Here is a 21,925-nt window from a genome sequence, read left to right as displayed (position 1 = left end):
AGCGTTTGAATAAAAAGAGCAACAGTTAAAAAAAAAATCTATTAAAAACAAGTCAGAGGAATAAAAACACAGTGAGAGATACTCCTGCAGCGCCACCTACTGGTGTGTGTGAGAAGACAGACGGAAAAGAAAATGTGACTTCAATGTAACTTAATCAGAGAACAATATGTTTTCATACTTAGACATATGGGTAAAATATAGGGGTCTTTTTTTTATTTTTACATCAGGTCATTTTTTATATAATAATTCTACTTGTAATCTATTCTAGTTAAAATAAAATGGTTGTTTACGTAAACAATCTCATCCAGTTATCCTAAATCATATATCTATCATGAATCCAAAGTCGTTTTGTTTGTTTTAACTTGAAAAAAATATATATATTTGAATAAAAAAAAAAAGTCATTTTATTAAAATTAAAACCTTGATGACACAGTGAAAAAAAAAAAAATTATACATTAACAAAACAACTTTATTCATCCCCAAAGGGCACACAGTCACAGTCTGTTAGTCAAGAATGAAAAAGAAGCGAGAAGGAAACCAAAAAGAAACATCAGGCAGACACAATAGAGAAGCTCACAGTGCTATGGACACTTTCAATGACTAAATATATGCTCTACTATTGGTATGTACAACAATAATAAATAATAAGCTGATTGACACTAGTCCCCCCCCCAAAAAAAAACTAATAGCATATTAGCAGATACTATCAATAGAATGTGTTTACCAGTTTTTTTTGTTTTGTTTTCAATAATCCAAGTGAGATAAATTGAACTTTGAGCCTCAATCTACTGTAGTGTTGACATGTGTTGACGTATGTGTGTGCATTTTGTTCTGTTTAACATATACATGCATATGAACTGTCTCGACCCTGATGGATTCTATTTTTGTTGTTCATTTATTTTTATTTTACAGTTTGAGATTAAAAAATACAAATAAAAAAAATCAAATCAAATCAAATAAATACTTTTTATTTTCTCATGTTCCTTTTTCCGGATGTTGCAGTCAGTAGGTGTCTCCTCATCTATGAGCACTGCCCTCTGCTGGTGTTTATAATCACCACTAAGTGCTCTTGGCTACCCAGCAGTCAGATCTAAGTAGTGCATAGCCTTTTTGTACATTGAAGTGTTGTTACAAGTCTTTAATCTCTTCTGATCTCTTCCTCACTGTGTCGTTCGTCCTGTGTGAACCTGTCCTCAGCAGCAGCAGCAGCAGCAGCAGCAGCTTGGACCTCTCAGTGGACGTACCCGCTGTAGTCCAGCAGCAGGTAGTGCCTGATGGAGGTGGGCAGGTCTAGCTTGGGTACCACTTTGTGGACTCGACCCCCCAGGAAGACTCTGAGTCTGCAGCGAGCCAAATGCTGCAGGGAGCGTGGTGTCAGAGCCAGACTGAAGATGGACTGGAAGAAGTCTGAGTGTTCCTGAGGAGAGTTAAAACACACACACACACACACACGCACACTTTACTGTTATTTATGTTTTCATGCCTTTTATTTTTGACAGTGCCCATTTCTGTTGTTCTGGCACATTACATGCAACGTCATCTGAGGGCCCCAACATGGACCTCAAAGCGTAGAATTCTGCTAAAGAGAGCGAGTCACTCCATCATATATTTTTCTTTGTTTTTTAAATCAGCGCAATAAGGCAATGGCTATGTTCAAAATCGCATGCTTTCATACTAACATACTACACACTAAATGAGTATATATTGCACACTGTATATGTACTATTAGGATGGTGACCGTTCCCACTGAAGTATACTTCCAAGTTTCCCAACATGCATTTCGAACTAACAACAAAAACTGAATATTTCTGTTGATTCACCACCTTTGAAAGTCCTGAAAGCATTTTAAAGGTCCAGTATTATGCTTTTTCCCCTCATCTCCATTTGTTTTAAGAACCACAACAACATAGTATTTGAGGTTGAATTTTTCCAAACTCGTGTTTTCCAGAGTTTTAGCCCTGTGAAAAGTCACTTTCAGACTGTTCTATAAAACAGGCTGTTTAGGGGTGCGTTTGTAGACGCAGACTTCATGCCTCGCTCTTGGAGAAAGTGATCACCATAGCAATTTTATTTTACTGTCCACACAATTTTGTTGTTGTTTTCAGCCAAAAAACTGCATATTACAGTAAAACACATTGATTGATGATTGTGAGTCTGACAAACACTGTGTTTATCACATCAGCAGCAAAGTCAGTCATCGGAGTGTTAAGCTGCTACGTCACTTCCTTCTCCTCCTCACCTCTCAAAACCACAGGAATAGTCTATTTAAGGTGATAATCATTGGCTTTGTCCAACCGCTGCGTCGCATTGAGTCACAAACACGTCAGATCATTTCAAAGGCGATACGAGGCGATATAACGGCTACTAAAAATGGAACTGATTGTGAGCTCTCACACTGTTTGGATTATCTATATACTGAACGTAGATATATTATCTGTGGATAAAGGGACTATATTATTTTATGTGGCGTTTGTTTTACCTATGAGGTAGTTAGAGAGGGAGTAGCTCACATTCATATAGGGTAGGAGGAGCCAGGATTGTCAGGAGGAGGAGTTTCCGCGGTGTGACGTCACAACGTGAGAAAAATTCTACTTGTTTGGAGCTGACTTTTTACAAAATGTGGAATAACAAGGGAGGGAGGAAACAGAACTTTTTCAACTTTGTCCCTCTGATTGAGGCTAAAGGAATGTATATCAATGTAGCAAAACCATCATAGAGAGATTTTTTCTTAATACTGCCCCTTTAAGCGCGAAAGTGACCAAGCAGAATATCAACATGTGGTCATTTGATCCGTAAAACTCGTGTATACACATTTCATGCCGACATTTCGGAGATTTTCGGGAACCCGTCATTGTGCTACTGGCAGAACTTCCGGTTGACAACAAAAAATTCAGTGTTTGATTTTAGCTTGAAGCTGGTCCCAGGATGATTTTACATTCTGCTCACAATGCATCATGGGGCGGTTGAGTATGACAAGTGTGCCCACCGTGCATACTTCAAAAATGTCCCGATATAGTATACATCCGGGTATTTCTCACATACTCACTCTTTTCATACTATCCAATTGGAACGCACTACATGCTCATGTTGACTTCAGACTTAGTGTGAGTAGTATGAATAGTACGTTAGTATGCCATTTCGAACACAGCCAAACAGAACCCATAATTTGAGCCAATGACGTAGACCTGTCCCTTAACCATTTGACCCTTTTCGGCCAGCACAGCTACATGCTAAGCTAACCAAAACATGTGGAACTGGTCACTGGTATGGATTTGTTTTTACATTATCAGAGAAAAACAACAAATTTACCGTCTGACATACGTGGAAACACAAAGATTAACATTTGGAATCAAGGAATATGAAACATCTGCTGCACAGAGCATCAAAGATGTGTCATCAGGTGGTTTTTTTTTAGACCTCTATCCGTCTTCGGGTTTTCTTACATGTTCCTTGATTTTTAAATGATTAGTTAGCATACATTAAATTATAACCAACAACAATTAACTGTCATCAATAACTCATGTTCATTGATCATAAAAAATAAATTAGAGAAACATCTTCAAGTTTCCTTATCTATCACCAGAGAAAATGAAAATTAAGCAGAACACGATTCAAAAAACTTTGCACAAAATGACAATAATATACAAACTGACAAACACAAAACAGCAACAAAACAAATGCAAAATAATAAAAAGAAAATGACAACAAATATGCAAATTTCTCACCTGCTATTTCAGAAATGTTCCTCATTGCACCTTTTGTTTTTTTACAGTTAAAAAACTACACAAATATGATAAAAAATAAAACTAAAAACACAGAATATGTCATTTGTAAAATAAAAATAAAATATAATAAAATGAGGTCAGATAAAATAAAAATAAATAAACCATGACCGACGAGGCCCACCTGGACCAGCTCTGCAGGCACTGACTCCTTCCATTTGTCGTTGACCTTCAGGTGACTGTAGGCGTTGAGCAGCACCTCAATGGTGCGAGGAGACACTGAGCAGTGCTGCAGGACCTGAAACATCACGTCACACCTCAGAGCCAGAAATCACACAATCAGAGTGCAGAGAGTGAGCCTCGGCTCCACAGAGCTGCAGAAATAAAGTAATTAAACACTCGTGAGATGAACAGATTGGTCTTCCCTCCGGGGGTTTAACTGGAAATTATGCAATTAGTGCTAATTAATCTCCTATTAACACTTGCCTAATTAGGAAGCCGGCGTTTTGTCTGGTGCACGTGGGTTCACTTGTAGTTGTAGTTAGATACCCGCGGAGCCACACGCCGCATGTCGTGTCATGAAGCCGTAATGATTCAACAGGAAGGCACAGAGTGTGACAAGCTTCTACGCGTTACACTACTATGTAACACACACACACACACACACACACACACACACACACACACACACACACACACACACAAGGACCTGACTGCACCAGGTGTGTGTTTGTGTAAGTTTATGGCTACAAGACAACTTTATTTTTGACGTCCTTCTACTTGATCTGTTGCACATGCTGATCTTTTCTGCTGAATACAAATGTATGTGGGTATGAAGTCGTGCTGTTGGTTGATCCTAGTCCAACTCTTTACATTTTAGTCAAAGTATTTCAATTTGGCATATTTAGATGTGAAATGACTGAGTCCCTGCCCTCTATGGGTTGAAACCAGGCTATTACAATTGATTTTCGCTATTGGCTGATAACAAGATCATGTGACGTTTTGGGACCATCTTGCATCCCAAACAAGCACTGTTAGCCCCGCCCCTTTTATAATAACTAACACCTGTGGGCTCTACAATCTGTGGTGAGTAGGTAGGATTGAGAGAAGAGTGAATAGAGGTATATTGATTAATGAGTAGCTAGTTAGCATAGCATAGATTGTTCATTGGAGATTTTATAGTACAGATGTCATAGGAGCTCCAGGAGCTCCGCCTATAATCAAGGTATTTTTTGAATTTCTCTAGTCAGGAGAAAGCAGGGGTTTAGTTACTCTTTCCTAAAACAGTTCAAATGAGTTCCGTTGTTGTTGTCATGTGTGTTTAGGAGCAGGAAGGTGCCTGTCTTGAATGTTTATGTGAGTTAATGGTGTGACAATTTAACTGGTAATGTTTAGTGCTGTCAATAGATTAAAAATATTGTGCGATTCATTTATTATGCTTTGTGATTGATTAATCTAATTCATGTCTTTTTTAATCTCACCTAAAAATTGCGGAGAAACAATCTCAACTTGAGGTATTTTCATTGAAATTACATTATTGTGGCAGATCGAAACAATTATGTATAACAAATTGGCTTCATAAAGTCATTTACTGTTTGTTTTTGACAGATTTGAACCATTTCCATTCTTCGGTATGTAAGACTAGTCCCACCTTTAGTTTAGACCATCAGGGGAAATATTAATCTGTACTTTAGTCAATCTACAAATAATAGAAATTAAATAAAACATCAGGTTTACATGAAGTTAGCACATCATAAACAGTAAGAACACTTTTATGATCAATACAATTATTGAATACCAAACTTGTTGTTTTTTCTTTCCTTCAGCTAATATACAATAAATAAAACAGACCCATCTATCACAGTGCTGTAAATCAGCACATCAAAAATAACATTGTTCATCACAAAATAAAGTACTGTAATAACACCAAGTAAACACTTCTAGTAGTAGTAGTAGCTCCACATCCTTGTTGCTGATCAATGCATGTGGTAGACTTTACGATAGGCAGCACTTCATATGTGCTGTTTAGTCCTGTAGCTCTGGGTTTTTCGCTGCATTGGCACCCGTCAGCGGTCTACGCGGTGCTGATGCGCACTCGCCTTTTGTGTCTGACAGCTCTGTGTTGTTGCTGTGTGTACACCTCTCCTTTAGTGCTTGTGACATCACCTGAAAGGTATGCTTACAACTGAAAGTGTTTTTAGACCCCATGATTGACGGTACTCCTCTACTGGCTGTTTGATTGTGTAGCTCTGAGTTGTCGCAGTCTGCGCCCTCCTTGCTCTCTGCTGGGCTGGAGCGCACTCGCCTTCAGCATCTGACAAGTACACGCTCACCATGTCTGCTCCAGCTGTCTTCAAGTTAAATATCATTTTTAACTACACGTTTGTGTGACAGGGTTTATTTATTGGAGCGAGTTGGAGACCGCTGCTGCTTTGCTTAATGTTGCTGCTTTGCTTTCTTTCTCTGCTTACCTGTGAAACTGTGTGTGAGTCAGACGCGCGAAGGGGGCGCGATTTCAGCTGGAGGGCAGGAAGTGAAAATGGAGAGTCCCAGGGCTCCCCCTGAGAGTGGGAAGTGTGGGGGGCACAGTAGGTCAGCGGGGGGGGGGCACGGCCCGCGAATGCCCCCCCCCATGACGCCGACACTGGGTTCTACCGTTCTATCCGGTGCATCAGTATTATGGGTATACTGGAAATGCGTGCGATGGGAAAGGTCCTGCGCTGTTTGGGGTGCATAAAAAACAAGCGACTAATGTGAATAATTTTTTCCTGTCATTAAATAATCCCAATTAACACGTTAAAGTGACTGCCCTAATCATGTTATCCTGTGGCTGGTTTTTGACAAAGGATATTGTGAAAACAGACAATATTTACAGAGGTGTCATCTGATGTGTGTTGTTTTTGTACTGTAATAGAAAAAGTGGTTCAGACCAGCTGTCCTAAAGTGTGTCTTACCATTGGGAGCGCGCCGGGCCACACACGGATGGAGCCGTGGTTCAGCAGAGCGCGGACTATCCTCTCAGGCTGATGGGACACTTTGTAACAGACCACCTTCAGGATGTTGTGCATGGGAGCCTCTCCTCCGTAGTCCATGTCGTTGGCACACGCTCCGTTCTCAAGCAGCAGGTCCACCACGTCCGGGTTTGCGTTCTTACAGGCCAGGTGAAGCGGCTTGCGCTTGTCCTGGTCCATGGTGTGCACGTCCGCCCCGGCCCCCACCAGAATCTGACACACTCGGAAGTACCTTTGGAGCTCATTGGGCTCCTGTCGCTCTGCGCAGGCCGCGTTCAGAGGGGTCAGGCCCTCCACGTTGCATTTGTCCACGGCGGCTCCATGACGCAGATACAGCTCCACATGCTCAGGGAGGCCACAGCGTGCAGCCACGTGCAAGGGAGTGTCGTTATCATCTAGGGTTCGAGCCCCCACTGCTGCACCATACTGAAGTAGAACTCGAGCACACCTGATCACACATACACGAACACACACACTACACATGTCACAGTGTCGTCTGTAAAATGGGACACTTAAAGAAGCAAGATGCAGCACTTGGTCAAAACACTCACAAATGTACTTTAAAAATAAAATAAAACCAAAGAAAAAATGCACAAAATGACAACAAAAATATACAAATGCACAATAAAAACACACAAAACAACACCCCCCCCCCCCCCACCAAATGACTATAAAAAACATTGTTCTTTCCTGTATCAATTCCTTGATTGGTCATTATTCGGTAACACTTCAAGTTTTATAAACTGAACAAAAATGCTTTTGTTTTTGCTCCCATTTTTCATGAGCTGAACTCAAAGATCTAAAACATTTTCTATATACACAAAAGACCTATTTCTCACAAATATTGTTCACAAATGTCTCTAAATCTGTGTTAATGAGCACTTTTCCTTTACAGAGATAATCCATCCCACCTCACAGGTGTGGCATATCAAGATGCTGATTAGACGGCATGATTATTGCACAGGTGTGCCTTAGGCTGGCCACAATAAAGGGCCACTCTAAAATGTTCAGTTTAATCACACAGCACAATGCCACCGATGTCGCAAGTTCTTAGGAGCGTACAAATGGCACGCTGACTGCAGGAATGTCCACCAGAGCTGTTGCCCATGAATTGAATGTTCATTTCTCTACCATGAGCCGTCTCCGAAGGCGTTTCAGAGAATTTGGCAGTACATCCAACCAGCCTCACAACCGCGGACCACGTGTAACCACACCAGTTCAGGACCTCCACATCCAGCATGTTCACCTCCGTGATCGTCTGAGACCTGCTGCAACAATCGGTTTGCATAACCAAAGAATTTCTGCACAAACTGTCAGAACCCATCTCAGGGAAGCTCGTCTGCATGCTCGTTGTCCTCTTCGGGATCTCGACTAAGGGTGCAACCATTAGTCGACAAAAATCAATAACAGAATTAGTGAGCGATGAATGTAATTGTCGACAATTGTTGGTTACGTCATCACCGTCTTTTTCAAGATGTGGATGGAGCAGAACATTGTTTTTCATGAGGAGTGGCTCATCTCACCTTCACCACATCTTTGCTCAGAGCTGTATGCACTTTCCGGACATGATTAGCGGGAGATATATTATCAAAAACATCCCACCGGTAAGAATGTCATCTCACGATAGAAATGATAAATTCCCATGTCATATTAATGAGGGCCACGGGCCATTTGCCCTTAATTTAGCCAAGTCCAAGTCTTTTGTCAACAACTTCTTATTCTCTGGAGTGACATTACTGGGAACTCCGCGCTGTCGATGCGATCACACACAGTCGGGCGCTGCTCGTCTCAGCCCACCTGAGGCTTCCGTGCAGCGATACATCATGGGTCGTTACTTGGTTAAGACCAAACAACCACCCAACAAAGTGAACCAGTCCAAGTTCCTCCATCAGATTCACACAACTTTCCCAGAAACACGTTGACAGTAATGTACCTGCTCAACTAAAGCTTGCTAAGCTAACGCACGAAGACATAAGACTGGGCTAAGCGCTAGCGACTTCATTAAAGGAGCAAACCAACTAAAAATAATACAGCTTACTGTCATTAAATCACAATGAGCCACTGATTTACGAAAAGATGTAAAACCTTTATGCAAGGATAAAAGCTAAAGAAAAGCAAAAAGCTTTATAGAGATAAAAATTTGACTCCTATAACATGCCATCCAAAAAGTCCACCAGTGTCTCCAGTAAAGTCTTTAAAATTAGCTCTTCTTAATGTTAGATCTCTTGTTAACAAGTCACTAATAATTAATGATTTTATTTTGACACATCACTTGGACTTTTTATTTCTCAATGAAACATGGTTGAATGATGGTATCAGTAATACTATTCTCAATGAAAGTGCACCACAAGACTTTATTTATTTCAATAAGTGTCGTACTTGCAGGAAAGGTGGTGGAGTTGCTGCCATTTTTAAATCAATATTTCAGTGCAAAGAAATAACATTTGGTGATTTATCTCCTTTGAATATATGTCATTCTTACTGAAGGGTGATTCAAGAGTTCTGTTTTTAGTCGTTTATAGACCCCCAAAATATTCTGGAGAATTCATGGATGAGTTTGCTGAACTGCTGTCAGTTGTATGCACTGAATACAACTTTTTAATAATAACAGGTGACTTAAATATTCATGTAGACAATAACATGGACAATACTGCCAAAGAACTGTATGCTTTAATGGATACTTTTGGTCTTACACAACATGTGACTGGTCCGACACACACTCAAGGTCACACTTTGGATCTGGTTATCTCTAAAGGTGTTGATATCTCTGCTGTTGATGTAAGAGACTTAGCTCTATCTGATCATTTCTGTGTCTTTTTTGACCTAGAGACTGTAACATCTGTTCCCCCTAGTTATGTGTGTTTAAAGAAAAGGTACATAAATGAGAACACAAGTGCACAGTTTATGGAAGCCATAGCAATGACACCAACATTGAGTGCTGAGACAGTTGATGATCTTCTGGATGAGTATAATAGAAACGTCTGTAATGTCATAGATGTGGTGGCTCCAATCAAAACTAAGAGAAAACCAAACACACAGAAAACACCTTGGAGGAGGACTGAGATAATGCAGAATTTGAAATCTGACTGTAGAAGAGCTGAGCGTAAATGGAGATCAACAAAACTCCAAATTCATCTAGAACTGTACAAAATAAGTCTGCGGAAATTCAATGATGGCTTGTTCAAAGCAAGGCAGCAATACTTTTCTGAAATTATTGCCAAAAATGTCAATAACTCTCGCACGTTGTTTTCTGTAATTGAAAAGCTCACAACCCCCCCAGATCAGATAGCCCCTGAATTACTGTCAGCTGGAAAATGCAATGAATTTGCTGTATATTTCAATGAAAAAATACAATCAATAAGATCAAACATCAGAACAAACCAGCAAAATCACAAAAAGCTTGAACAGCTTCAACCACTGAGGGATGAGTCAACTACAATGTTAGAGTTTATTACAGTGAACCCAAAAACAATAGAGGAGACTGTTCAGCAGCTGAATCCATCAACGTGTTGCCTTGACGCAATACCCTCAAACTTCTTTAAAACTGTTGTAAAGTCAATTGTCACTGATTTGTGTCAGATAATTAACTGCTCATTCCAATCAGGCACCGTACCAAAATCCCTGAAAGTAGCTGCTGTGAAACCGCTGTTAAAAAAGAGAACACTGGATGCCTCTATACTGGCTAACTATAGACCAATCAGCAACCTTCCATTCATGGCCAAGATCATTGAGAAGGTGGTCTTCGACCAACTGAGTCAATTCTTAACATTCAACAAAATATTTGATAAATTTCAGTCAGGTTTTCGTTCTCATCACAGCACTGAAACTGCTCTTATCAAAGTGATCAATGACATAAGGTTGAACACTGATTCAGGAAAAGTATCTGTTCTCATTCTGTTGGATCTAAGTGCTGCATTTGACACTGTAGATCATACAATTTGTTGCACAGATTGCAAACATGGGTTGGACTAAATGGAAAAGTAATGCAATGGTTTAAGTCATACTTGGAGGAGCGAAGCTATTTTGTAAGCATTGGAAACTTTGAATCTGACAGATTACCAATGTCCTGTGGGGTTCCTCAGGGATCTGTTCTTGGACCCCTTCTGTTTAACCTTTACATGCTTCCTTTAGGACAAATTTTACAGAACTGTAAGGTTGATTATCAGAGCTATGCAGATGACACACAACTATATCTATCACTGAACCCAGATGACCATGGTCCCATTGAGGTGTTGTGTGACTGTTTAGAAAAAGTAAACTGCTGGATGAGTGAAAACTTCCTTCAACTAAACCATGACAAGACGGAGGTGATTGTCTTTGGTAACAAGGAAAGAGGACTGCTGTCAGCAATTATCTTGAGTCTCGATCTTTAAAAGCTAAAGACCAAGTCAAAAACCTTGGTGTTCTGATTGACTCAGATCTTACATTCAGCAGTCAGATCAAATCTATCACAAAAACAGCCTTCTACCACCTAAAGAACATCTCCAGAGTGAAAGGTTTAATGGCTCAGAAAGATCAGGAGAAACTGGTCCATGCTTTTATCTCCAGCAGACTGGACTATTGTAATGGTCTTCTGACAGGAATCCCCCAAAAGAGCATCAAACAGCTACAGCTGGTTCAGAACGCTGCAGCTCGGGTCTTAACCAGAACAAAGAGGTCAGAGCACATTACTCCAGTTTTAAAGTCTTTACACTGGCTCCCAGTCAGCCTCAGAATAGACTTTAAAGTTCTGCTGCTGGTGTATAAATCTGTGAATGGGTTTGGTCCAGAATACATCAGTGACATGTTAGTCAGGTATGAACCCAGCAGGTCTCTCAGATCTATGGACACAGATCAGATAGTGGAGCCCAGAGTTCACAGTAAACATGGTGATGCTGCTTTTAGTTGTTATGCTGCAAAGAAGTGGAACAAACTGCCAGCAGAGCTGAAGTCAGCATCCAATGTGAACATTTTTAAATCAAAGTTAAAGGCACTTTTTTTCTCTACTGCATATGATTGAGAGAGAGATTTTTTGTCATGTTGTTGATGTCATGATGATTTTACTGATGATTTTAATTGATTTTACTGATGATTTTAAATGTTCTTATTGATTTAAATGTTCTTATTGATTTTAAACAATTGAATGTTTTATCATGTAAAGCACATTGAGTTGCCTTGAGTATGAAATGCGCTATATAAATAAATTTGCCTTGCCTTGCCTTGCCTTGCCTTGCCTAACATGTCACACGTCGTGTGAAATAAATGTTAGAAGTAAACTAACGTTACTATTCATCCGTCTCAACTTGTGAAAGGCAATATTTTTTAATTATATTTTATGTGGTCCCATTAAACAGTAATGTAACTATTGTGATTATTACACCTAAATACCCTGTTAGTACTGCTCTCTGTAATTAATGATTAAGTCATTAAGTCTGATCTGGTTTAATTATAGGAAACCAGAGAGATATTTATCAACCATAACTTTATGTAACTTATGATCAGATATAAAATAAACTAGATTCAGCAGCAATGAAAACACTACTGGATGTGCTTTTTTTTTCATTTTTAGAAAATTATTTAATTATAAATGAGGAAATAAATGAAATGCATACAATAACACTAATGGAGTGACCCACATGCACAAAAATGTGGTATAAAATATCAGCTCTTCATGTCAGCAGCTGTTGTAGCTTTTTTTTAATGTGGAAATGTTAAGGAACCGGTTTTCACTTTAAGTTAGGAATCATTTTATTTATTTATTTTTTGTTTTTTTGTTGTTGTAACTTGCCCCAAGCCAAAAAAAAAAAAAAAAAATGCAACATAAAGCAAATAATTGTACGATTCATCATCCACTTAGTCGATTAATCATTTCAATAATGGATGACGAGTCGACTATTAAAATATAATTTAGTTGCATCCCTAGTCTCGACCTGACTGCAGTTTGCCATTGTAACCGACTAGGGTGGGCAAATGCTCACATTTGATGGTATCTGGCACGTTGGAGAGGTGTTCTCTTCACGGATGAATCCCAGTTTTCTCTGTTCAGGGCAGATGGCTGTAGCGTGTGTGGCGCTGTGTGGGTGAGCGGTTTGCTGATGTCAACGTTGTGGATGGAGTGGCCCATGATGGCGGTGGGGTTATGGTATGGGCAGACGTATGTTATGAACAACGAACACAGGTGCATTTTATTGATGGCATTTTGAATGCACAGAGATACCGTGATGAGATTCCTCCACGACCATCACCTCATGTTGCAGCATGATAATGCACGGCCCTATGTTGCAAGGATCTGCACACAATTCCTGGAAGCTGAAAACATCCCAGTTCTTGAATGGCCAGCATACTCACTGGACATGTCACCCATTGATTAGGCCCCAATAAAATCCGCGTTAATGGAGTCGCGGACGGAATCACGGAATCGACCAATGAAAACGACAAAATCGGCATGAAACGTTTTTTATGGGGAAATGTTTCCGGGGACCGCTTATTAGGTGCGCCGCCCTCTCTCCTCCTGTCCTGGCTGCATTAAACCCACTTGTTTTAGACAAACACTGTCTAAAACAACGCAAATCATCACTGACTCCTAACTACAGAACCTCTAGTGCCCGTTAACTTTGCTGTGCCTGTGAAGCTGTTCTGTGAAAACTTGATCAGCTTTAATCATCTTCCCCTGCTCAGTGTTTGAACTGTTATGTCTGGTTCACTAAGAATAACTCAGTCTGTGTTGTCCTTTAGTTCTTTTTATTCCAGCTTTTTGTTTGTGTCTCTTAGGTACAAGCAAGCTACCTCAAGTGCAACCATTTCAGTGGGAACTTCCGGTTTACAAAATAAAAGTCCGTTGGAGCAGTATTAGAATGTTACATTTTAATATCTCATCAGAGCTACAGTAAAATGCATGTTTAAATTATGAATTAATAAAAAAATAACTAATGAAAACAATCAAAGTTTATACTTCATTGATTATTTTTTATTTTTAATTAAGCAATGAAAAATGTAATTTTTTTTTTTTTTTATTTAGAGAGTGCATGGCTTATTAGCCAGAATATTGTTTTGTTTTGTTGTTTTCCCAAAAAAGATGTTTTGTTTTCTTTTGTTTTTTAAATTCAGTGTTTTGCATGGTGTTACTTTCGTCCTGACTATGGGGGGCAAAATTAACAAAGTGCAACATCTAGTCAACGTCAAATTCCACATTACACAGAAGATAGGATAATTTAAATTAGGTTAATTTAAACTAAGTTGATCAGAACTTAACCAATAAACCTGCTCAGATTCAGTAAATCATTGATCCCTGAGAGGAAATCAGGTGACATTAATGCTGTTCTCATACATCTTTATATGACACATAAATAATTAAAAAGGAGAAGTCAGAATAATCCATGTAACTACAACTTATATCTACCTTTTAATTGTATGTACTTTATTTTTGACATACATTTTTGTTTAATTATGAGTTTTTTTAAAAATGTATTATTTATTTTGTTTCCTCACATGAGTTAAAAACTAATATTTTTTATTTTATAAATTATAAATATATCTAAAAAACGGAATTAAAAAAATTAAAGTGGAAAAAATGGAATTTGGAAAAAAGTAAAATGAATTTTATAGGGCCCTAATTGATCATTTTTGGGATGCTCTGGATCAGCGTATACAACAGCGTGTTCCAGTTCCTGCCAATATCCAGCAACTTGGCACAGACAATGACTGACTGGTTTTCTTAAGTTTAAGTCAGAATGAAAGTAGCATTAGGAATTAAGTGTTTACAAGGTCAGTTTAAAAAGGAATTAGCTTTCTGCTTTAGAGAGGAATTAAAGCTCCCATGTAAACGTGGCCATTATGCTGTCATTATCATGAATAAGGTGTTACTGTATGAAGGCTGTCATTAAGTGTTTTTTGCTAAATTTTGACACCTTTGAAGCAATGTTGGCATTTTTTGGGTTAGGTGGAGGAATCTAGTGGGGTTAGGTAGGGTTAGGGGTTAGAGTTAGGTAGTGGCAGGGTTACGGTTAGTGTTAGGGGTTAGGGTAACGAATAGGGTAACACTTAATGACAGCCTTTATGACACCTTTTTCATGCTAATGACCGATCTCATGTAATAATAACAGCGTAATGTCGGCCTTATGTATAAAACTTAAAGTAAAGAGTGACATGAATGAACAATCACAGTTATGTGGTCCCCGCTGTGATAAATGCTGCCCATCTCTAAGCGGGACGCCCAAAACTCACTCCAGAGATTCGGGGCTGGTGCAGACGTGCAGGGGCATGAGGCCGTCCTCAGACACTGCGTTAGCGTTGGCCCCGTGCAGCAGCAGCAGTTTGGTGCACTCGGGGTGCGCGTTGACACAGGCCTCATGCAGGGCGGTCAAACCTCCGGGGGCCTCGTCCACGCTGGCCCCTCGCTGCAGCAGCAGCTTCAGGCAGTCACTGAAGCCTCGGCTTGCGGTGATGTGAAGCGGCGTGGTGAGCTCCTGCTCATACGTCAGAGACCACAGGCCTGTTAGAGGAGGAGAGATATTAATGCATCGATACATAGACCCATTCAATAACCAATCACAGCTTCTGGATTGATGCTGAGCAGTGGCGGCTGCTGGTCTTTCATGCAGGGGAAGCTCATTTTCTGCCTACTTCAGAAAATGTATCTGTTTATTTAAATGTGAATTCTAGTAGAATTCACATTTTGTTGTCAACAACTATTTGTAGATTATCACACACGCACGCACGCGCGTAGCTGCTGCGCGCTGGAGTGTGAGTGTTTGGTCAAAAGTCTCACAACACAAGCAGTAACAGTCTCCACAAACACCAAAAACAGACACTAGGTTTATCAGAAGTTAATTCGCTATGAGAGGATCAGCAAAGTCTCCGTGTCAACACAGAGCAACGGACTGAAATATTTGAAAAACCCGCCTGTGTGCTTACAACGTCATACTCTCTGATTGGCTCATTTCGCTGTCAATCAAAATTGAATTAGCCTGAGACAGATCATCCAATCATCATCCATTATTCCAGCGTCCGGAACAGACAGATCCAGCCCACTGCTCCATAGACCTCCTGTGAAGCCCGGCGTCCGATGGGCGGGACTAAGTGCGTCATAACCGAGCATTTATCCAATGAGCGTCTAGTTTGACTGCAGTGGATCAACCCCTAAATCGTCTCCCATTGAAGTCAATTGAAGCTGAACTTCACCACTGTTTATTAACACTGTGACGCTGCGGTAATGAATGAAGAACGTCACGCTGTCACTGTCAGTTTCCTGTTATAAGAAGCTGATTCTGAACTAAACATACATGTGTTCTGTCATATATTTAGTCAATGAAATGTACACACAACACTACATATTTGACCACTGATTTTAGGGGAAGCTGAGGTTCCCTTGTAGTCTTAAAGCATCCGCCACTGATGCTGAGTGGTAACCAGTTTGAAGAATGCATGTAGTGTTAACAAACAACCCCAACACTGTTGGTGATATAGAGAACATGCAACTTTCATAGCATGAAACACAGTTTGTGAAGGTGAAGCACTGCAGCTCGCTACAAGTTTTTAACATCTTAGTAACTAAAATAGTGTGGACAATATGCAGGTTAGTGAACAAATGCCAACATTGTATTTCTTTGATCTTTCTTTCTCATCTTTCCACGATAGGAGGTGAGGCCTGCTAGCACCTACTGAGGACCTTGTAGTTGAAGCGGTAGTTCCTCCACTCCTCAATGTTGGACGTGTCATAGGTTGCGTCAATCAGGTACTCGTACTCCTTGTCGTCCACGATGCTAATAATTGTCAGCTCGTCTCCGACCAGTAAGGAGTTCCAGAACTGCAGGACACAGCCTGAGGCTGTTGATGTGGTAATCACATCCTTTCGGTAGTCTTTTGGTTTATGCCATTTGATTTTAGGAGCACTATAAGCCATGCTGAATGTGACTGCTGCCCCAGTGCCGCTGAGGGCTGTTTATGTGGAAGGACTATTTTAAGGTTCTGATATCTGATAGTTTTGCAAACATGGTTCTGGCTCACAGTACTAGAAAAGCATGTAGACACTCTTAACTCATTGAGTGCCATTCACGTCTATAGACGTGAATTGGTTTAGTAATGTGGAGTGCCATTCACATCTATAAACGTGAATTGTGTTTTTCGGCTGGGGTTGCTAGGAGACAGTGTGACGAAGCGCTCCGATGAATATCTAACTTGTACCATGATGTAGTGACCAACGGGTGGCAGCAGGGCACCTTTGGATAGGAGATCACTCGTGATGTGCAGCTCAGAGGGAGAGGAAAGGTGTTTACGAGACAGAAAATGACGCTACAAGAGTTGATGCGGAAGTTCCCAACAGCTCACACTCGACCAGGGCATGTGTCGAACTAAGTGGACTATTGAGAGTGTCGTGATGGTGAGAGAAAACGATCAAAAAAACAGGGCAAGCGCTGAGACTTGACATGTCCGGGAGGAGGACGAAGTTAAGTGTGTGCAGACTGACGGGGGGAGAGACTTGGAGGAATGCAAAAATACAGTAAGCAAACCATTGAACTCTGACCCAGATAGCAAAATAATAATAATGTTGCCATCAAAAGCCCGGTCTCAGAGTTGTTTTTATAGTTGTATAGTAGGAAACCAATGTTGAGGTGTCCATAAAGAAAAAAATATTGCTTCAGTCACTAGTAGGTTTTTTCAGAAAAAGCCGTTTTTCTCAGCTTTTTGTCGCAAACTGGCGATGGGTGAAACTTGCCTCTATACAACTGCTAATTACAGAAGAACAAAACAAGCTAGAAAGAAAATTATTTTCTCTGATGGAAGTAGAGTGTTCAATCTTTCAGATTGGTTTCAGATTGTCATAGTACAAAATATTCTGTGGGTCTTTAAAAATCAGTCAAAATGCTCTAAAACGACTTGCACTGAGGAGGTAGAAATTTTGAAAATGGCTGGCACTGAATACGTTCATAAATGAAGTGAATGAAATGATTATTGTTGTAATCTAATGCAATGATAATAATTAATCAAATGTACTGTATATAGCGCTTAAAAACCAACAACTCGAAGATGCTTTTCAAGGACAGAGAAAGAGTAGGTGAGATGTTAGTGGGGGTTAAATGCCTGTTTAAAGAGGTAGGTTTTTAACTTGTTTGAAGGATTGTGGTGAGTCAGAGGCACGGATGTTTGGGCGAAGAGAGTTCCAGAGGCTGAGGGTGGCTATGGCAAAGGCCCTGTCACCCAAGGTACAGGACAAGGTACTTTTTGCTCATAGTCACAAAAAGAAGAAGAAATATCTCCCTCTGTTGTCATGGAGTGGACGCACTCACTACAAAATTCATCTCACTTCAACGTGGGATCATGGCAGTGTTTGATAGTTTGCTAAAACTTCCTTGAAGTACAATGAGCTAATTCCTTGGCTCAGCCTCCACTGAAACGTTTTAAAGGATTCGTTCATTTCTTTTAATATTTCAGTTATTGCTTACAGCGTGCGGACAACTGACGTCAATAATTGTCATATTTCTGTGTGTCTCTCCAGGGTCTCTGCCCTGATGTGAGGTTTGGTTGCTGTGCAGCACTGTGCGTACACATCGGGGGAGAGAGGTACAGGGGTGCACGGGTTCGTTTGGAAGCGCTGTTCACTGCCTCCGTTATTCTCTTCCACAGAGCGTTTAAAATGAGCTCCTTAAATTCCACTTCTTAAACTACCGAAAAGCACACCTTTGTTCTCTGATGTGAGAATGTTGATTTTCATCTCGGGAATTTTTATTTCCTTGCAAATGTTTGTTTTACCTCAATGGGTAAGTTTATCAACACCTGGGATTGGTCGGATACGAATGTTTCATAAGTCCCACGTTGGTCCTGTCGTACGACACAAAGTGCACTCAGATTTACACCTGTTTTCACGCAAGATTAGTAAATGAGGGCCAATGACACCAAAAAGATACTATAACAACACAATACCTGTCAAGCATAAGAGAGTTGTAGCGATTTTTGTTCAGGCTTCAGTGATTCATGATGAGTTTTTACAAGCATCAGGCTGATAATCAGCACACAGCATTGCTCATGTACAGGTGTGTATATCTCATGGCTTCCCCAGCAACATGGTAGATATGTGAACTCTTAGAAGTTCTCAAGGTTGTTTTGAACCTGAACTTTGATAGTGATTATTACATTTTTCAGAAGTTAGTTAAATAGATCAACTTTGTATGGTTATCTATGTCTGACATAAGTGTGTATTGGTACTCGCTTGTGCAATAAAAGATTATTTTCTCCCAACATGCTGTCAAGTCACCTGACGAAGTCTATAAATACCAACACTTTGAGGTCAAATGACTGCTTTTAACCCTTGAGGTTCTTAGTTCATGCAGACTCACACCAAGCAACATGCAACACTTGTTCTCAACACAATTCAGGACCTAAATGTGGGTCGCTGACCTACTTTAAGTGGGTTGCATGAATTTTGCCTGCAAAAACAAGGGAAAATGTAATCATCTTAACATAGCCTTGTGTGTGTCGATATATACTGTATATATACCTTGTTGATGTTTTTACTCTTTTATTATTGTTTTATTTTTAATGTCTATCTTTGCTATGTATTAGAGAAGAGCTGCTAAACTGTTTTTCATTGTTTTTTTTTTTTTTTAGGAATTGACAATAAATATTTTATGTTCTATTCTAGCCTGCACCCAATCTCACTCTGATTGGCACCTTTTTCAGAGAATAGTGTGCCTCATTAAAAAAATCTGTGAATTTCAACTTTCAAGGTTATTATTACACACGCTTGAATACATACACTCATGTACTACTGCATTACAATGAACCGTGATACGGTGAGAGTGTACTATACTTTCCTTTAAAGCCAAGCAACATAAATTTGTATTATTTATCAATCTTCTATATTTAATATATATTGGTTCAGGGATAAAAAGTGCTCCATAGTTTAGAGTGTATAACCATCATTTAAAGAGTATCTAGAGCTTGGTCCGGATTGCTGGCAGTAAGTCAAATTGAGGATTGGACTCAGCCAGGTTCAAGGCATGTTCCACCGATAGGCGAACGAGAGGAAGATCCAGGACACGCTTGAGAGACTATGTCTCTCAGCTGGCCTGGGAACGCTTTGGGATCCTCCGGGAAGAGCTGGACAAAGTGGCCTGGGTGAGGGAAATCCTGGGCTTGCTGCTAAGGATGCTGCCCCCGCGACCCGACCATAGATAAGCAGCAGAAGATGATGGATGAATAAACCCTAAAACCACTTTTTTCTGCTGAAAACAAATGTATTTGGGTATGAAATATAGTGTTGTTAATTGATTATTGTACAACAAAGAGTTGGACAAGAAAAAGGTAAAAAAAAAAAAAAATGTTTCTTTATCTTTTAAGTTTTTTGCCTAAGAAAGTGCCCACGGCCAACTGAAAACCTGCTATGCAACAACCTTTCATTATTCTACATATCTGATCCCATCTAATCTGATGTGTGTTTGTAGTACCCACTCTATGAAAACTTGCTACTTGCTCTCCTACCTTCACCCATGGGCACCCATCGCATGTCTCCACCTCGTGGCTCCAGGATAAGGTTGGCTGTGGATCCTCGAGGGAAGAGGCTCTGCATGAGCTCCAGGTCTCCGGTGTACAGCGCGTTGTGGACGACCACGTCCTCACACAGTGTGGGAAGATGAGCCGCAGTGCTGTGGTTCATGGTTCGATTCCTGACAGGCGTGTAGCTGCAGCGATGGTGTGAGGCCAGCTGCTTTCTGTGCTGATCCCTCTCCAGCAACTCCTTGTCCTGCTCCAGGGATCGGAGAGCGGTGGAGGTGAAGACGAAGCTGCTTTTCGACATGTTGGTCGGTTTCTGTGAGAACTCCAATGTTTATCTGTACGAGTGCTTTTGTTTTTTGAACGCCCTTTGTTCTTATGAGAAAGTCCTCATGTTCTGGGAGAACATCCAATATTTATTTAGAGTTTTCTGTTTCTGTGAGGAAGTCCTTGGTTTCAGTGAGAATGTACTAGGTTTTCTTTGTGTAAGAACGTCCTCAGTTTCAGTCACATAGTCCTTCCTGCGAGAGCGTCGTCTGAGTGACTCAGTTATTGTGATATTGGACAGACTGTGAAGCAGCTTCATTTATTTTTAGCTTTTACGTGTCGGCTGAAGTGTGTCAGGAGTCCAATTACAGAGTCCAACCAACACCCCAGCCTGACTTCCTGCTTTAAGGGATCACGCAACTTCCATACAACAAAAATGTGCAAACAATGCAGTGTATACCATCTCAAAAGCACATACACACAAAAAAAGATCAAAACTGACAAGTAGGTCAGTTTTATTGTCATAGGAAGTCCAGAATGGAATTCCTAAAGACCTTTATGTAGGTTTGGACTTATACAGAACCTATGTATCGAGTTGGATCGGGCGATATATTTTTGTCCGAGCCCGCCAAACCTCGACAGGCATCAGGATATCTACCAGAGCCTGACATGGTTCTAATCTCATTTTTCTCATACTAATAACATTTGTTTGTTAGTGTGGAAAATCTAATTTTATCAAGCAACTGTACGAACCTACATTTTCGCATCTGGAACCCAAGCACATGTTAACGTGGCGCTCTGCTTGTGTTGTCAGGTTTAAAAGACATTTGTAATCACTACTGTGTGAAAAGAACACGTGTTACTGGAGAGTTTTCTGGTATTTTAGACTCTGACATGAATGCACGTATCACTCTGTAGTTACTGCCCTGAACACCGGCTATAGCCGGAACATTTGTCACTAGTCTCTAGCGACCGTGGCTCAGGTGGTCATGGGTCGTCTTCTGATCGAGAGGTTGGGGGTTCGATCCCAGTACCTATGTGTCGAAGTGTCCTTGGGCAAGACACTGAACCCTAAGTTGCTCCCAGTGGTCGACTAGCGCCTTGCATGGCAGTCCTGTCCCACTGGTGTGTGAATGTGAGAGTGATTGGGTGAATGAGCTGATATGTAAAGCGCTTTGAGACTGCTTCAGTGTGGGGATAAAGCGCTATATAAAATCAAGTCCATTTACCATATTGAGAAAAAAGTTGTTAAGAGCTCCACAGCGCGTTCACCAGAATACCGGTAAGGGACGATAAGTTTTGAAACAGGGAGGGGAGGGGGGGAGCGCAGTTGTTTTCTATACAAGACTCACAATTCTACATACTGCAGCTTTAATAATCAATAGGAGTGCAAATATTAATTGAGAATAATAATAAGAAGTAGCTTTTCATTGTCGCGTTACTAATTCCACCTTATTC

At 40.4% G+C, this 21,925-nt stretch overlaps 1 protein-coding gene across 3 annotated transcripts; it reads right to left on the bottom strand.

Moving 5' to 3' along the window:
• Positions 1 to 355: 355 nt before the first annotated feature.
• asb10 (ankyrin repeat and SOCS box containing 10) lies at positions 356 to 20,782 on the bottom strand. 3 transcript variants are annotated; one of them, XM_028472430.1, is made up of 5 exons: positions 20,189 to 20,782; positions 14,936 to 15,203; positions 6,677 to 7,181; positions 3,907 to 4,020; positions 356 to 1,417 (listed from the first exon to the last, which is right to left on the bottom strand). In XM_028472430.1, the coding sequence occupies exons 1-5, from the start codon at positions 20,502 to 20,504 to the stop codon at positions 1,232 to 1,234; spliced, it is 1,389 nt and encodes a 462-aa protein (XP_028328231.1). In that variant the 5' UTR covers positions 20,505 to 20,782; the 3' UTR covers positions 356 to 1,231. The 3 variants fall into 3 exon arrangements, with proteins under 3 accessions (XP_028328231.1, XP_028328232.1, XP_028328233.1); XM_028472431.1 differs by lacking the exon at positions 20,189 to 20,782 and adding an exon at positions 16,373 to 16,655; XM_028472432.1 differs by lacking the exon at positions 3,907 to 4,020.
• Between the last annotated feature and the right edge of the window lie 1,143 nt (positions 20,783 to 21,925).

Source organism: Gouania willdenowi, chromosome 17 (genome assembly GCF_900634775.1).
Source record: "Gouania willdenowi chromosome 17, fGouWil2.1, whole genome shotgun sequence".
Taxonomy (NCBI): domain Eukaryota; kingdom Metazoa; phylum Chordata; class Actinopteri; order Blenniiformes; family Gobiesocidae; genus Gouania; species Gouania willdenowi.
This window is presented reverse-complemented; position numbering and strand designations above follow the sequence as displayed.

Bases quoted from the DNA above. Each gene is read 5' to 3' on its own strand.
- asb10 (XM_028472430.1), bottom strand. From the start codon at position 20,504: ATGTCGAAAAGCAGCTTCGTCTTCACCTCCACCGCTCTCCGATCCCTG. The intron at 7,182-14,935 runs GTGAGTTTTGGG...ATGTGTGATCAG, and splicing joins ACCAGCCCCGAATCTCTGGA to GTGTGCTCGAGTTCTACTTC. The intron at 4,021-6,676 runs GTAAGACACACT...GTGATGTTTCAG, and splicing joins GGCCCGGCGCGCTCCCAATG to GTCCTGCAGCACTGCTCAGT.